This window comes from Triturus cristatus, chromosome 6, assembly GCF_964204655.1.
Source record: "Triturus cristatus chromosome 6, aTriCri1.1, whole genome shotgun sequence".
In the NCBI taxonomy this organism is placed as follows: domain Eukaryota; kingdom Metazoa; phylum Chordata; class Amphibia; order Caudata; family Salamandridae; genus Triturus; species Triturus cristatus.
The window spans coordinates 938,413,889-938,430,533 of record NC_140589.1 but is presented as its reverse complement, the minus strand read 5'-3'; the positions used below and the strand labels follow the sequence as shown (position 1 = coordinate 938,430,533).

Sequence of the window (16,645 nt, the reverse complement as noted above, 5' to 3'; positions counted from 1 at the left end):
CATTATTGAATAAGTATTGAAAAGAACTTAACAAATCACACCTGTTGAGTTCAGAAAAGAATAACATGTGGAAGTAATGACAGATTAAAGGAGCTGTCCGTTACCCAATCTAAAATTCAAAGTATGTGGAAACCGTAGAGTCAGTTCTTCACCAAATTGAACTGAAAAGCTGACGTAATTTCAAGACAAAAATATCAAAATATCATTTCAAAATGCTGTGATTCTCTAATTCATGAGACATTCTGAAAAAAATGTTTTATTTGAACCGATAAGCCTATTGAACAACCCCAAAGAGCAATCAACAAGAGTAATAGGATATTGAATACCTTATAGACATTCTTCAACCTGGGTTTCACTGATTCACAAAATCAGCACTTCACAGTTTAAAATCATAGCATTGCTTGAGTTAATGAGTCTTTTTAAGTGGTCAATTGCCCCCAATGCTATGACCCTTTTCACATGTAGTTGCTCTGGGATTAAGCAGTTAAATTTAATAAAGCAATAATATGGTTTGCTCATTCTTGCCTCTACAGTAACAACAATTGTAAAGTCTGTATGGCATAGTCATGCCAACACATTAGAACCTTTCAAATACCAGTCGAAGACTACATCTATTGGAAAATGTTAAAATTTTATTTAAAGATTGTTATTCATGGGAAGCCAAATTATTACAGTTGCGGTGCATTCCAATATTCATGGATTATGCTGGATCAATGTTCTGTTTATAGTAGGCACAAAATGTGTTAGACAAAGCTTTGACCTTTACTTTAGAAAATGTTGCATGAAAGTAGGCTTCATCTAATACACTAAAGGTCTGAAAAGATATTTTCTATTTTTATAGTACAGGAAGGCAGGAGTACTGTTATTGATTTACTTTAAAGGTAAAAGTCTAGTGAAAAAAAAAAGTTTTTAACCCGATTTCTACAGGCAATATGATTTTCTAAGGATATTTTTCCATTTTTCCTTTGGCACCGAGACAGGCAAAATACACTTGTAATTTCTCTTGGATCAGTGTGCGGGCATAGTTATCTTTTGTGAGCAATGTTTTCTGGGAACTCTGCCAACCGCCAAACGTGAAGAGCAGAAACCCAAAAACCAAATGCTATGTTCTAGATCAGTCACAGACTCACCCTTCACCAAAATAATGAGAAATCATGACAAGAAAACCATGTTTTTAGCTGTTTACTGAATGCGCGTAAGGTTGTCTCAGATCATATAGATAAAGGAAGCTGATTCCATAACTATGCTGCTGACACTCAGAAAGATCTCTCACCAAATGTCTAAAGCTTGTTTTTGTAGTTTAGTGCTCTGATCTGGTCATTGGAGGATAAGTCGGAGTACATTAGGAAACCTTTATTCCGGACTTCTTTTACAAGAGCAAGACAGCTACCTAGTCATGTAGGCCACAGACCGTCCTCCCATAAGAAAACTTTAGGAAATACAGAAATGATTTCTGATTCGGAACAATTCAATTAAAAAAGATTTGGACCCATCCAACCCTTTATAGAAACCAGTGTTCCTAAAAGTCAATTTCCTAGCAGACCCTTGGTTGCCTGTAGATTACTCCCAGCTGTATATAATTTGCATTCATATAGTAACTCAAAACAGGTGTGGAAGAGTTGTGAAAAGTCCTACACATATAGATGAAATAGAAACAGACAGGATAATCCCTGAGGAATGTCTCAACTCACCTATCTGAGCTTTGAGTTAACAACAAACAAATTGGATCACTTGGGCTGTGATCAGCCTGAAAGGAAAGGAACCAGGATAAGACCATACCCTTTAATAGCGACCTCACCTGGCCAATGAATCATGCCACGGAAAACAGTGGTGTAAAAGGCACCTAACAAATTTAATGATACAACCACCCCAAAGATAACACTGTCCAGAACTATTCTGAGATTGTCAGTCACAGAAGTAACCACTGGCTTCAATCCTAGCACTGGATGGCATTTTACTTGGGATTCAACTAAGAGGCAATTTGCTTCTACAAATAACTGGATTGCAATGTGACCACTCTCTCTAGCAATTTTGCCAAAAGGCTAGTAAGCTGTGGCACCCATTTTAGTACCACAGCATGGGAAATGTACAAATATTGAAGGCATTCAGACAGGAACAATCCTGTTCAAAAGTCTGAAAATGCTGTTCTCTGCTTACTAGACAGAAAAGGTGTTGGAAAAAAATAAAAAGTAAAGAATTCTAAGAATAATTAAGCAAACAGGTGTGAAACAAAATGCCCTGTGTGATGCAGAATCCCACTCAAAAGAGCCACAAAAAAGAAACGTGTCTGAGGAATGGCCAGCAGAATGTATCATGAGAAGTGGGAGCCCTTGAAGCCTTAAAAGGACATGGTGTTTTTCTTATAAAGTATGTCTATCAGGCTGCAGCACTCCTCATTACCTAGATATACAGGTAGCAGAATGTGGCATTGGTGCTGCAAGGTGGTTTTGATTAAGGCTACAATCTAAAACTTAGAACATCTTGCTTGTGATAGGCTTTTGGGGGGTGGTCCACAACAGATGGGACATGTAGGATGCATTAAATCTATATATGCATGTACTCCTCTTTCTAAGATAGAGATATATAAACATGTAGATAGACAGCTAAATTAAAAAATGTCCCCACTTTGGTAATTATTCTTATATTTATGTCTAACAATAAAAACCCTATGACGCAGGACCATATCCTCAAATAAAGAGTTATAGTTATCCTTCAACCATGTTTCAGTGAGGACTTCTCATGTGCAATTAGAGTACACAATTTTGTTTTCCAGCTACAGACCTCATATTAAATAACCTACTTTCATTATAGTTAATTTCCCGCCTACTGTGTGTCAATGTAAATGTAACAGTAAGAGGGACCACCAATGGTACAAGTTCTTGCTACAGAGTATCTCGACCACCTAACCAGTCAAGCGGGTCTCACGGTAGGAGAGATTAAGCAGTATTACCCAAATACCTGATCGAAGTCTTCCTGGCTTTAAGAACTGTGTACACAAAGAAGCATGAGTGCCACTTGTCATGGACAGGTGTAGATGGGCATAAACACCTGATCCATGCACTAGGCAATGGTAACAAAGAAACAGACTTATTCAGGAAGACATACTGCTTACCTTCTAGAGAATCACAATCAACTATACTCTCTGATATGGGCACAATCAGCATGGCCCAGAAAGACCTAGAGTTGCGGAACCCTATCCTGAGGGCAATGCCTTTTGCAACGAAACTAAGTGCCAGACAGGAGAGGACTCCTCTTTCTGGGCTTTGAGGAACTGAGGGACCGATTTCAGAGCCTACATGCTACATTTTGGAATACTGGCATTAAGACAGTGGCGAAAAACCACACGGAGCACAATAGAAAATAATTCATTTTCTCTTGAGTGTAAATTATACAGTCCTTCATCAAAGGACACAACTGGACCATTTAATCTGGTGGAACGACTGGTTTCTCCCACCGGTTTCATATAATTTTGCGCCATCTGGTTCCATGTCAGCTAGTTGCATTTTGAGGAAGGGGTCTTTTTTGTTGCCAACTTTCAATAAATTAAGATTTATGTGAAGTAATGCTCGGAATCCCCCTCTTTTTTTCCTGCATCCCTACAACCTACACTATTTTTCCAAGTCCCTTTATATTATTTTTTACCTCCCTTCCTTTAACTTACTTATGTTATTCCTCATTCAGTTGTAGTTGCTCTAGCGCAAACGTATCAATAATATGTAAACAGCTTGTTGTCTTGCTCCTGGAGTTGTATTGTTGAAGCTCTTAGTTTACTTAAATTGCTTTAAGCTACTGAGATGGTTTTCTGTTTGCAATTATTAAAAATTACTGATCCTCAAAAATAGCATTCTGGAGGAGGAGATGTGGCCTTGAAGCTAGAGCAACTAACAGTGGAACGGGGAACCAAGTTCAAATCCTGTCTTCGGCTCAACATCTTATGATTCTGGTCAAGTCACTTAATCTGCCCATGCCCAAAGGTAGGTGTAAAATATTTTGATGCTCATGTAAAGTGCTTATAAGCCCTGAGCCAAGTCTGTGCTGCATGTAACTGCAAAAGGACTTCAAAAATCTATCCTTTAAGAAACTTGTGAAGCCTGACGTGAGATTAGATTTTATGCCCTGCTGTTTTATGGATGCTTAGTAATGTTTCTTGTCTGGAGAAATGTATGAAGTAGATTTGTATTCTCGAAAAGAGCTCTCTTCCAACCTTCACCAAATACTTAAAAAACATTAATAACATGCTAATGAAACAATATAAAATATAACTGATGATGAACAAACAACCAGTAAAAATAAAACAGCACATTGAAATATTCTGTGCTAAGTATAATGTGTAATTTACCTCATCATACATATATCTGTAGTCTGCTTTCTTTGACTTCAGATCCCATAACACTACTGTTCCAGATTCAAAACCAATCAGAAGCTGTAAAAAATTAAAATATATCATTTTTACAAGAGTATCAACATTACCATTTCATTCAAGTTTCATCATCACAGTCTGTATTAAATAAGGAGTCATCCTGATTGATGTCATAAAATCAAAGTGTTTCAGTAATCCCATATTCCACATGGTGGAACAATGTGAAATTAAAATTAACCTCCGCCTTTTTATGTCTTCAGACACTGAATTTCGTGTTAGGCTGGACCCTCTTACCACATCATTCAAGACTGAAAGAGTTTGTAGGAGAATCTCCCAAATTTATATGCTCAGGGCCAAGCCGAGAAGATGTTCCTTCCACTATGAATAATGGAGAAGTCACATATCGAGAAGGTTTTTTTTATTTAGTAAGGCTGGCATGCAATCAAACAAGATTCAGAATTAAAAGGGGGAGTTTTTCGTTCAACTTTTCTCTTTACTTATCTTTATTTCCCCATTTTATGTGATTCACGAAATGAGGGCGTTTCCTGGGTGATCATGGGCATAAAGGAGGAGGGGGGCACCAAGGTATTTAGCTTTGAAGGAGTAGGCAGTTGGAAAAGGAGATATAGTTAGGTTGGATTAAGGAACACTAGGGTGTAGTTTAGAGATTTTCTGAAGGCTACATCTTTGGGGATTAGAGAAAGGGAGGGAAGGGAGCACTGGAGAAAACACAAAAAAAGAGAAAATGGAATCCAACAGCGCATATTGGCTTTACAGAGTTTTCTGTCGATAGGATTTCCTATGTTGGTTCTGGCATTTTTTAGGTAAGTCTAAGGGCTATTTCTATGAAGGTTACATACATAAAAAACTGTTCTTTGTAAGTCAATGGCCTACTAAACAGCAAACAAGGGTAGCAGTTTTTCACTGTTGAGAAGGGTCAGCTGTAAATGTAATTTTGCTTCCCGAAACTCTTATTCTGGGGGAATAGAGTGCTCTATTAAAAACAAATTGTATGGGGCAGACCCAATGTCAAAGAAAAATGTCTGCCCCTTAATTCAACCTATTAGCAGGGGAATGCTAGAAGCCCCTACAAATAATCCAGGTAGTAGAGGGACAGTAACAGAGTAGCAGGTCTAGAAAATCCATTAACACCATAACCAGAGTGTTTCCAGCCAGAACACTAATTAAGACCACTGAACATGGCACTTCCCTGTGCATTCCTGAGGCATATGGCATCAAGACACTTTGCACAGAAGTGATCCCACCCCCGGTTGCACCCGGAATCAAATGAAAGGCAATGGCAGGGCGGTTTGGTCCACAGTTTGGAGCAGGGGTGGGCCTCCAACTTATCAGAACACAAAAAGTGGCGAGCAAATCACATACAGCAGGAATCCTGGTTGTACAGACAGTACGCCACTGGCAGGCCTGCTCCAAACCAATGTGTGTCAGAATCAAAACAGTGAGAACGAGGGAGGGAGTCCGGGATGACAATGTGAAACGATGGTAGTGAGAAGAAGGCAGAATTACTGTCTCACCTACACACGGACTGGAACATAATGTTCCTATCCTGTTTACAGAATTAAGCAGAGATATTTGCCAGTAACACACGAATGTAACAAAGGTGCAAGATATGCTACAGACACAAGGAAGTTGAATGTTTGGCACAGACTTTGGGTGATAATCAAAACAGTCAATCTTCTGAGAGCACACCATCCAGGTTGGAAGACACAACATGCAGCCATTATGAATGAGGCATCAACACAATTTTCCTAATGATAGTAGGTCGTGATACTGAGCAAGCATTAATTAATACTTCCCCAACACCTGCCTCAAGAGACTTTGGCTTGAAAAACTTTGTGGGCACACAGTCAGGGTGCATTTCTTTCCAATGCTCACATTCCAAACGGTGCCCTTACAGCACACAGGAACTTTTTAATGCCTGTCTGCAGTAACTGGAAACTGGACCTCCATTTGCACCGCTGAAATCTATGGAAATGAATAACCATGTGAAACAAAAGGACGCCTACAAAAAATATTTCGTCTAGCCCAGAACAATCATCTGTTTTACTGAACTAAATCTTCACCACGTGCATGAGCATATCTTTGCAGCATAGACCATAAACAAGACACAGAAGCACCATCACTTCAACACATTGAACCAAATACAAATGATTCTCATGGAATTTGGACTCTCAACTCAACTGAGGAACACTTATCCCTTAATACCCCCTTAGGGCTTTTTGGAGACCTGTAATGCAGCAGAGGTTTATTTGGAAGCATTCTCTGGAGGGCAGCAAACCTCCACACAGCAATCCTGCAAGATGCTGAAGTTCACATTCGATTCAATTACTAAAGACATCTCAACCATCAATAGGAACATGAGCTCATTTGATGCTACAATGACCAAAGTGTCTGCAGAAATAAAAAAAACATGAGATCAGACTTGGCATCATAGCCTGTGAAGGTATTGACTTGAAAGACTGCTCAGGAAGATACATTTGCATATAGAGTCCCTCAAGGCTCTACCATCTAACCTCTCCTTTTTACTGTCTACATGAAATCCTTCCCAAAACTAATAAAGGGTTTGGCTTCACTTGCTATAACTATGCCAAATATTCACAAGTGATTCTCAAATTTGGCAACTCCAAGGCTATTCGAAACTCAAAAATGCTCAGTTGTATCTTGCCCAATGACTGGTGGAGGACATGGAGACACCTCAAGTTAATCACCTCCAAAACTGAGACAGTTACCTGTGGAGATTGGAAAACCTATGATCATCTATGCTTTTAGCCTGACAAACTAGGAACACCAGCCAAAATATCCATGGAGGGAATAAATACTGGCCTCACCATGGACACTAAACGGTCTGTGAATGCACAAGTGGACAAACTATCCAGATCAGCCTTTCTCAACACAAAAAGATTGCAAAGCATCCTCCCACACCTAGGATTCCCTTACATGGTTTAATCAACAATAGATGTCATGCTATCTAAACTAGGCTACACTAATGCCTAATGCCATAGCTTACCCCTATCAACCACAAGCAGATTATAGGGAAATCTGAACTTAGCTGCTAGACTACTCTTATGTGCAATGGTACACGGCCATATCACAATTGCCTTAAAGGCCCTCCACTGGTTACCGTTTGAAAGTAGATCGACTTTCAAGCTGCTCTATATTACCAACAAGACACTAAATGGTATTCATCGGGAAGAAAATCCCCAAATACATTCAACCCAAGCAGTTACACTCCAGACTGGCACCTCACAATACCAGCATTTAAGAAAAAAAGAACACTGGTGGCACCTTGTTCACTGTGCAAACAGTCAAACTGTGGACCTTGTTACCAGCAAACATAGAGCCTTCTGAGAACTATATGACCTTCACAAGAGTGGTTAAGCGCTGGATCAAACAAACCAAAACACCCAGAGATTTCCACAGGACCATGGATTGAGCATTATGTATGCATTGTGTGGGTATAGACATTCGCTGAAAAAAACAAAGGTTACAGAGACGTTCTAGTTAGGCTCAGATTTCCCTCATACAAAACCAAAGAAATTCAGTAGTTATGGTTACCTGGGCAAACAATAACTTACACCCCAGCACCACACTGCTGATTACCTCACATATTACATCACTCATGACATGGTCATTGACATCACTGAAGACATTATCAAGTGAGTGAAAATGTTTTAAAGAGTTTATGGGTGTTAAACATCTAAACTAACCTACTGCAAAAGTTAGATTAATATACTAGTTGCACTACTATCGAGTGATACTACTTCTAACGGTTGTATGACTGTGTGCATCCTTGTGTGTACATGTGTGTGGGTGGCTGTATGGGTGTATAAGTTGGTGTGTGAGTGGCTGTATTGGTGACTGAGAAGGTGTGTAGTGACTGTATGGGTAAGTGAGAGGGTGTCCGAATGGTCGTATGAATGAGTTGGGTGTGTAAGTGGCTAAATAGGTGAGTAAGTGGCTGTTTGAGTGGGTGTTGGGTTAAGTGAGTTGGTGTGTGATTGGATGTACTGAGAGTGTCTGTCTGAATGGCTGTATGGGTGAGTGAGCGGATGTGTGAGTGCTTGCATGGATGTGTGAATTGGTATGCCAGTGGGTGTGTGAGTGCTTATATGGGGGAGCGAGTGGATGTGTTTAGAGGCTGTATGGGTGAGTGAGTGGGTGTATGAGTTACTGTGTAGGTAGTTGTATGGGTAAATGTGAGGTTATGTGACTGGCTGCATGGGTGAGTGAAAGAGTAAGTGAATGGTTGGTGTGAGGGGCTGTATGAGTGTGTGAGTGGCTCTACAGAGAAATGACTGGGTGTGTATGTACTTGTATGGGTCTGGTATGGGTCTGTGAGTGGTTGAGAAAACTATACAGACATACTTATACCCAGTGACAGACCTACTTAGATACTCTTGTACCCATTCAAAGACTCAGACAAACAAACAACCACTCACAGACCCACTCAGACACTAATGCATCCACTCAGAAACTCACGCACCAACTCAAAGACCCACTCAAAGACTAGCTTACCCACTTGCACACCAACTCAGACACTCACGTATCCACTGACAGACCCAGAAACTCACACACCCACACAGACCCTCACACACCCACTGACAGACCCACCCAGATAATCTTGCACTCACTGAGACACTCTCATACCAACTGAGACGCCACAAAAAGTGACGCACCCAGGCGCACTTAGTCCTGCACCCATTCAGACACCCACAGACCAACTCAGACATTAATGCACCCACTCGTAGAACGACACAGATACTCTCACACCTACTAAAAGACCAACTCAGAGACTCACACACCCACTCACAGACCTACTCAGACTCAGGCACCCACTTACAGACCGCCCACTCAGACACACTCATTCCCACTCACAGACCTACTCAGACACTCATGCAGAAACTCACAGACCAACTCATACACTAATGCACCCACTCAGATACTCTCACACTTACTCACAGACCCCCTGATAAGAGTGAATCTGTTAGTGGGAGAATGAGTCTAACACTTACAAACCCATTCACAGACCCATTCGTAGACTCATGCACCCACTCACAGACCAACTCAGACTCACACACCCACTTGCAAACCCATTCAGACACACACACCTACTCACAGACCCACAGACACTTACACACCTAGTCACCGACCCACTCACACACCCACTCACAGATCCACTCATAGGCAGACCCATTCAGACACTCATGTACCCACTCCCAGGCCCAGTCAGATACTGATGCACCCACCCACAGACCCATTCAGACTTTCACAGACCCACTAATAGACTCACACACAATAACAGATCTACCCAGATACTCATGAACCAACCCACAGACCCATGAGCCACTCTCACACCTAATGGCAGATCCATTGAGAAAGAGATGCATTAACTCACAGACCCACTCAGACACTCATGTACCTACTCACAGACCCACTTAGACAGTAACACACTCAGAGACCCACTCATCGACTCACACACCCACTCAGATGCTTATGCGCCAACTCACAGACGCAATGAGAATCACACACTCACTCAGACACTCAAACACCCAGTGACAGACCCACACAGGAATTCACACACCCACTCAAGAGATCCACACAGGCACTCACACAGCCACTCACACCCACTGACAGACCCCCTCAAACATATGCACTCACAGATGCACTCAGACACTTAGACACCCAGTCACAGACCCACTGACTTGCATACTACTGACTTACCCACTCAAATATACACCTTCACAGATGCACTCAGACACCCTCACACACACACACACTCAGAGTCACACTTCAACTCAGAGACTTACACACCCACACCCAGTCACATACTCACTTAGACACTTACACACCCACTCATAGAACCACTCCTCGATTCACACACCAACTCAGACACTTTTGCATCCACTCAGACACTCATGCAACCACTCACAGATACACTCAACACTCATGCAGCCGCTCACGGACCCGCAGACACTCATGCACCAACTCAGAGATCCACTCAGACACTCATGCACCCAATGACAGACCCATTCAGACAATAATGCACACACTGCCAGGCTCACTCACACATCTACTAACAGACCCACTGGCAGACTCACACCGACACTACAACACCCACTCATGCAACCACTCAGAGACTCACCCACAGACCTACTCAGACACTCATGCACTCACTCACAGACTGATTCACACACTCATGCAACCACTCACAGACCCACTAACGCACTGATGTATCAAGTCATATACATACAATCAGTCACACAGTTGTGAATCCTTTGTGTGTTCTGTGCATTTATTTGCGGATTTGTGAGGTTGAAAAAATATTTTAAAAAGCAATTAAAAAAGACAATGAAAAGGTGTTTGAGAATAGGGTGGCTCTTAGAAGAGCCTTTGTGCTTATTGTGTGTAGATGATACCGACATAAAATAGGATGCAGTCTTTCCAGTTAAGGAACATCTGGTTGCCATTCTCTGTGAAATGAACTCAGTGACCTCTATTTATACCCTGACTGTTAAAGCGTAAAGTGTAGTAGCTGGAGCCCATGTAGTAGTCCCTAAAAAAAATGCAGAAACAGTTTAATTGAAATGTTTCTTGGACTTGTCTATCTGTGGACAGAATTCGTTTGACCACTTTCATTTCTGCCATGGCAAATGTTAGAGTACACCAAGGCAGTGTGAGGGAAATTGCCAAAACTGTGCAAAGGTATCCTTCATTAGGATTTTCAATCCTGCCCCAGTATGCGTGTCTAGATCATTTCTAGCAAAGTACACACTCGAGAGGTGTGAATTATGGAAATCTGCAATGCTTTTAACCAAAAGGCAGCAATTGATGCCACTTTAACCCTCTCTGGACAATCCAAGTAATGTCCACATTAGGCATACCCGAGTCCCTGCCAATGCCACTCTTCCTAGCACACACTCTGCCCTAAAACACAAAACCATAGCCCACAATCTACACTCTAACAATTTTGATGGCAAGGAGTAACAGCACACAGGAGCAGGCTAGAGCTGAATGAGACAGTTTTTTAGATAAAAGGCAGTTAAAATGGATATCAGTACCCGTTTAAAAAAAATATACTTGATTGGATGGAGTAAATCAGCAGGTACCTATATTAGGTAGTGATTTTCTGCAAAAAGTTAGATCTGTGATTGGTTCGACAAAAAAAAAAAATGAAAACAAAATTCTGCTATTTTGGCTATGCTTATATTTCCAAAAAGTCAGCCACACCCGCTACAGTGTAACTTGAAGCTAGTATGCTTATAGAAACTTTTGTGAACTTTTGACTTACTGTTACAAGAGTCTTCCAAAGGGGGTTGCAATGGAAACTGAGCTAAAACAGAGATAGGGTACGTGTTCTAAAGAGACTGTACTTTTAATTTCTTTGTGTTTTTTGTGTGTGCGTGTGTGTGTTTGTATAAATATATATATATATATATATATATATATAAATTCACTGAAAAAACCATAGGTTTCAGGCCTGATATAGTTAGGAATTAACATTTAAAAAACCTTAGAAATTGACTGAAAAAACAATAGGTTTTAGGGGTGTTAAAGTTAGCTGGACATTTCACTCGAACAAAACCATTGAAATTCCTCCGATATAGTTAGTTGTACTAACTACATCTCGCGCGCCCGCAATCCACTGCTGATGATGTCACATATTACATCATTCATGACATGGTCAGTGACATCACTGATGACATCATCCAGTGAATGTGGTTTGGTTCGTTATTTAAGTATGTATTATATATATATATATATATATAGCAATTTGCATTGAAGAATGAGTGGATATACAAATATCTGGATGGAGGATTTAGTAGCAGTGTGATTGACTGTTTACTTGACTAATTTATAGTGTCTCACTAAATATATTGGATAGTGACTAAACTGTGTGAATATCTGTATCACTTTGTCAGTTGTTGTGTAAACTGCTGCACCAGTTGGTTACTAGCTACGTGAAAGTCTATATTATTTATTGATTAGTTAACGGAGCATTTGTATGGGAGAGTGAATGTGTGTGTGGTTCGGTGGGGGTGTGTGACTGCCCAACGATGTGTGAATAGTTGATTCAGTAGGTATATGAAGTTAAAACTACATGTTATAACAGTTGTTTGCGTAAGTGAATATCTTCATGGGTGTGGTGATGAGCCAATATATGTCTCAATGGTACATGTCCAACAAACTAGAAAAATAAAAGCCAGTGTATGTGTCAGTTGTTGTATATAAATAAGTATACATAAGACTCCGTGATTGTATGAGTGACTGTATGGATAACTGTATACTTGTAATAGTGTTTTTATAACACACTAAGTATGAGTTATTATCTATATGAATAGATGAAGTGGTGTTTTTATAAGTGTATAGCTAAGTAAAAGTAAGTATGATCCATTGTTTGCATAAGTGAGTAGGATGACTTCATAAATGATTAGGATGTGTGCTGGTGTGTAATGTCAATATAGGTGTATAAGTATATTTGATAGTGTTCTATTGATCATTGACAGCATGTATGAGTGAATCTATCGTTAAGTGATTAGATGTGTGTATAGTTCTATGAATCATTGAGTGAGTGTTTAGAAACTTGTATCGGTGTGTCAATGGTTTTAAATCTGGCACACTGTATTTTACAGTGAGTGATGAAAGGTTATACTAGTGTATGATGAGGTGTATCTGATTGTCACGTGGATGATGTCATCAGTGATGTCATTTGAGATGTCATCAGTGATGTCACTGACCATGTCATGAATGATGTAATATGTGACATTTTTTTTTTTAAATCTGTTTTTATTTATTAAAATTTCGAAGATTTACAGACCCTTGAAAGACATCATGAATTGTGTACACTCCCTACATGATGGCATTCAAACGCTCTAAGTACAGGATTTCACCACATACATGCTGGGTCTTATACCCATCCAAGGCACAGTCACTACACCAGATTAAACATAAGAATAGCGTTCAGTTCTTGCAGTGTCTGGAATACATCACTGTTCAGTAACTGCTCAGTGTCGAGTGTCCAATATATAAGTCCTTCCATTAGTGCCATATTCTTCAACTTCCAAACAGACATAGCGGAATAAAAACAGTGAACCCCCAACAACCCCCAACTCAGACCGGCACTGGTGATGGTGTCCCCATTCAGCCCCTCAACTTGCCTTCCCCAGTAACCTCGTCCAGCATGTCAGTTAGATTATTATCCCCCTATAGCTGCATTTATCCTTTTCTCCATTGATAGTGATGCAAAATCAATTCATGCATGGAACATGACACATAAAATATAAAACATGGAACAACACGGCCACACCCAATTGCAGACCCCAGTGCCTACCCTAGACCCACGCCTCTCCCCTCAGATTGTCCCCTCGTATGTTCTTGCTCAGCCCTTTGGAGCGCCTGCAGTAGACCTTCCCACTGAGTCGCCATTGGTTCCTTCCTTAGTCCCAACGTTTCCTCCCTTCTAATGGTGGCCCCCTCTGATTTGGCCCAGGCATAGAGTGAGTGTCTCCACGCCTGCACGTGGGGGGGTCCTGCGCCTTCCACCTTTTGGTGAACAACCGCTTGGCAACCGCTATTCCCAGATCCAGAAACCGGGATGTCACCTTCGTGGCCGGAGTTTAAGAAATTGGTGCTGTAAATATACCTCCCATTCAAAAGGTAAGCTACGACCGGTACTTGTATGTAACAGCTCGCTGATCATGCTCCAATAAGTGTGTATCCTATGGCAGCTCCATAGCATGTGGACAAGTCCCACCCCAGGTTCCATGCATCTGGGACACACTGCATCTACTCGGTGAAAGTACCTGTTGATAGCCTCCGGTGTAAGGTACGCCCTGTGTATGATAAACAACTGAATCTGTCGGAGCCTCATATTCCTGGGGATGCGCACTTGCCCCTTCAACACCCGTTCCCATTCCCTGTCTTCTAATGGCCTCCCTAGATCAGTCTCCCATTTGTGTCGGAGTGGTTCTAATGTGATCGCTGCATGAGTGCGTAAAGACGCTGCAAACCAGCAGACCAGATGCCTACCTCGTCCCATAACGTGGAGATATTGTATGGTAAGATGTTGCTTTGGCTCCGTGGACATGTCCCCCCATATAGCGGTCAAAGTTGCCACTAAGGAGCCGTGCATAAGAAATTGCCCTGGCGGGAGCCCCTCCTCCTCCACCGAGTCATACGATGCCAACGAGCCATCCTGGTACAAATCTCCTAGAGTCTGTATGTCCGCATCCCTCCAACATGTCAAGGCTAGAGGAGTAAGCATCCGTATCCCACTGGGGGAGCCCTCTAATGGTAACGCAGGTGCGTACGATGTCAGAGTTCTGGTGATAAATAGACTTCTGCAAAAACATTTGTACACCACCTTTAGGAGAAGCGGTGCTGGTGTCGCGTGTTTGACAGCTGGATGAAAAAGTGTGAGAAGCCGCTCCAGAGAATATGGGGGCAGCATAGTCGCTGTGTCGTCCCGGCCTCTATCTGCAAACCAGCGGGCTAACCATTGCAGCTGCGCTGCTAAGTAGTAATGCTCAAAACAGGGCACCGCTAGTCCCCCCTGATCCGTGGGTAGATATAATTTCGCCAGTGACATCCTGTGACGGCTACTCCCCCAGATGAAATCTCGGAGCAGCTTAGAGAACGCAGCAAAAAAGGCCGCTGGTATATATATTGGCAGGTTGGCATGGTAGTACAATAGCCTGGGAAGGATCACCATTTTGTACAATGCCACCCTACCCGTGACTGTCAGCGGCAACGTACCCCAGAAATGCATCTTGCCTTGATGGCCGTAACAGCTCTACCCACATTTCTGTCAAATATGTCCTGTGGTTGACGGTATATATGTATGCCTAAGTATCTGAAGGTGCCCTCTTTCCACGCCACTCGCGTTCTGTTAAGAGTGTATCCCGAATCTTGCCTTCCCCCTCCGAACGCACACAGACAGGATTTGCTGGCATTTACCTGAAGCCCAAGACAGCTGCAAAATCCCGCAGCACAAGGGCTAGCTGGGCTGGGATATTCTCGATATCCCTCACGTACACCAGCAGATCATCCGCATATAATGACAACTGGTGTGTTGCGTCCCCCAGCGGTATACCCTCTCCCACCATTGCGCGAAGTTCCGCCGCCAGCAGTTCAATCGCTAATGCAAACAGAAGTGGCGACAATGGGCACCCCTGGCTGGTGCCCCTGCACACCGGCACCGCTTCAGATATGTAGGGGCCCAACCTTACCCGTACGGGTTTCTATATAAGAGGCCTACCATTTGCAAAAATTCTGCCCCCAGATCATAGCGCTGCAACAATGTCGATAAGTACCTCCATTCCAGACAATCAAAGGCTTTTTCCAGGTCCAATATTAGGCAACCCGCTTTTGGTCATTCTTTAACGGTTTCTTTCGCAACTCTAAAGAATCTCCGCAAGTTCAGGGACGTACTCCACTTAGGCACAAACCCGTTTTGATCACTGTGAATGAGGACCGAGACCACTGGCGCCAAACAGTCCGCCAGGACTTTGGCGAGTATTTTATAATCGGCATTAAGAAGCGCCAGCGGTCTATAAGACCCCACGGTTGTTGGATCTCGGTCTGGCTTCAGCAAGGACACCAAGTACGCCTCACGCATCGATGGGGGAAGCGTGCCTTCCTCCAGGGCCTTTGAGTAGAGCGCGTGTAGTTGCGGCACCAAGGACTCCCGATAGGCTTTGTAGAATTTGGCTGGTAGGCCATCCGGCCCAGGTGCTCTCCCGGATGCCAGGGATGCAACTGCCTCTCCTATCTCCTCTAGGGTGAGGGGGCTGTTAAGCACCTCCTGGTGCTCGGCTGAAGCCACAGGTAACTGGATCCTCTCTAGGAATCCCCCTAGCACGAGATCCGAACAATGGACCTGAGAGCGGTACAGCTGTGCATAGTGGTCTACCATGACCTTGTGGATCTCTCTTTGCGTATACACCAGATATCCCTGTCTTGTGCGTATCGCCGCAATCGGGGCACGTGTATTGTCCTGCCTCAGCAACCAAGCGAGTTAGCGGCCCGCCCTGTCTGCTGTAGCGTGCGAGCGGGCTGTATGTGCTGCATAGTTATGGCAGCGTAGCCGCTGTAACACTTCCGCTAGCTGCGACCGAAGGTCCTCCAGGTGGCTCGCCTGTCTACCTCCCCCTTCTCCTCCCCTTTCAAATTGCAGTAATTGGGATTCAAGGTGGGTAATGGCCGCCGACAGTTGCTTCCGCACATTCCAGGTAGCTCCTAAGCAATGACCTCTGATTTTAGTTTTTT

General features: G+C 42.6%; 1 protein-coding gene across 6 annotated transcripts in view; it reads right to left on the bottom strand.

Moving 5' to 3' along the window:
• The window catches only part of STXBP5 (syntaxin binding protein 5), a 1,306,577-nt gene that overhangs the window by 758,541 nt on the left and 531,391 nt on the right, over positions 1-16,645 (bottom strand). For all 6 annotated transcript variants that reach the window (XM_085611623.1, XM_085611620.1, XM_085611619.1 and 3 more), the window contains exon 7: positions 4,340-4,423. In XM_085611623.1, coding sequence (XP_085467749.1) covers positions 4,340-4,423 — 84 coding nt within the window. The remainder of the gene's footprint in view (positions 1-4,339; positions 4,424-16,645) is intronic.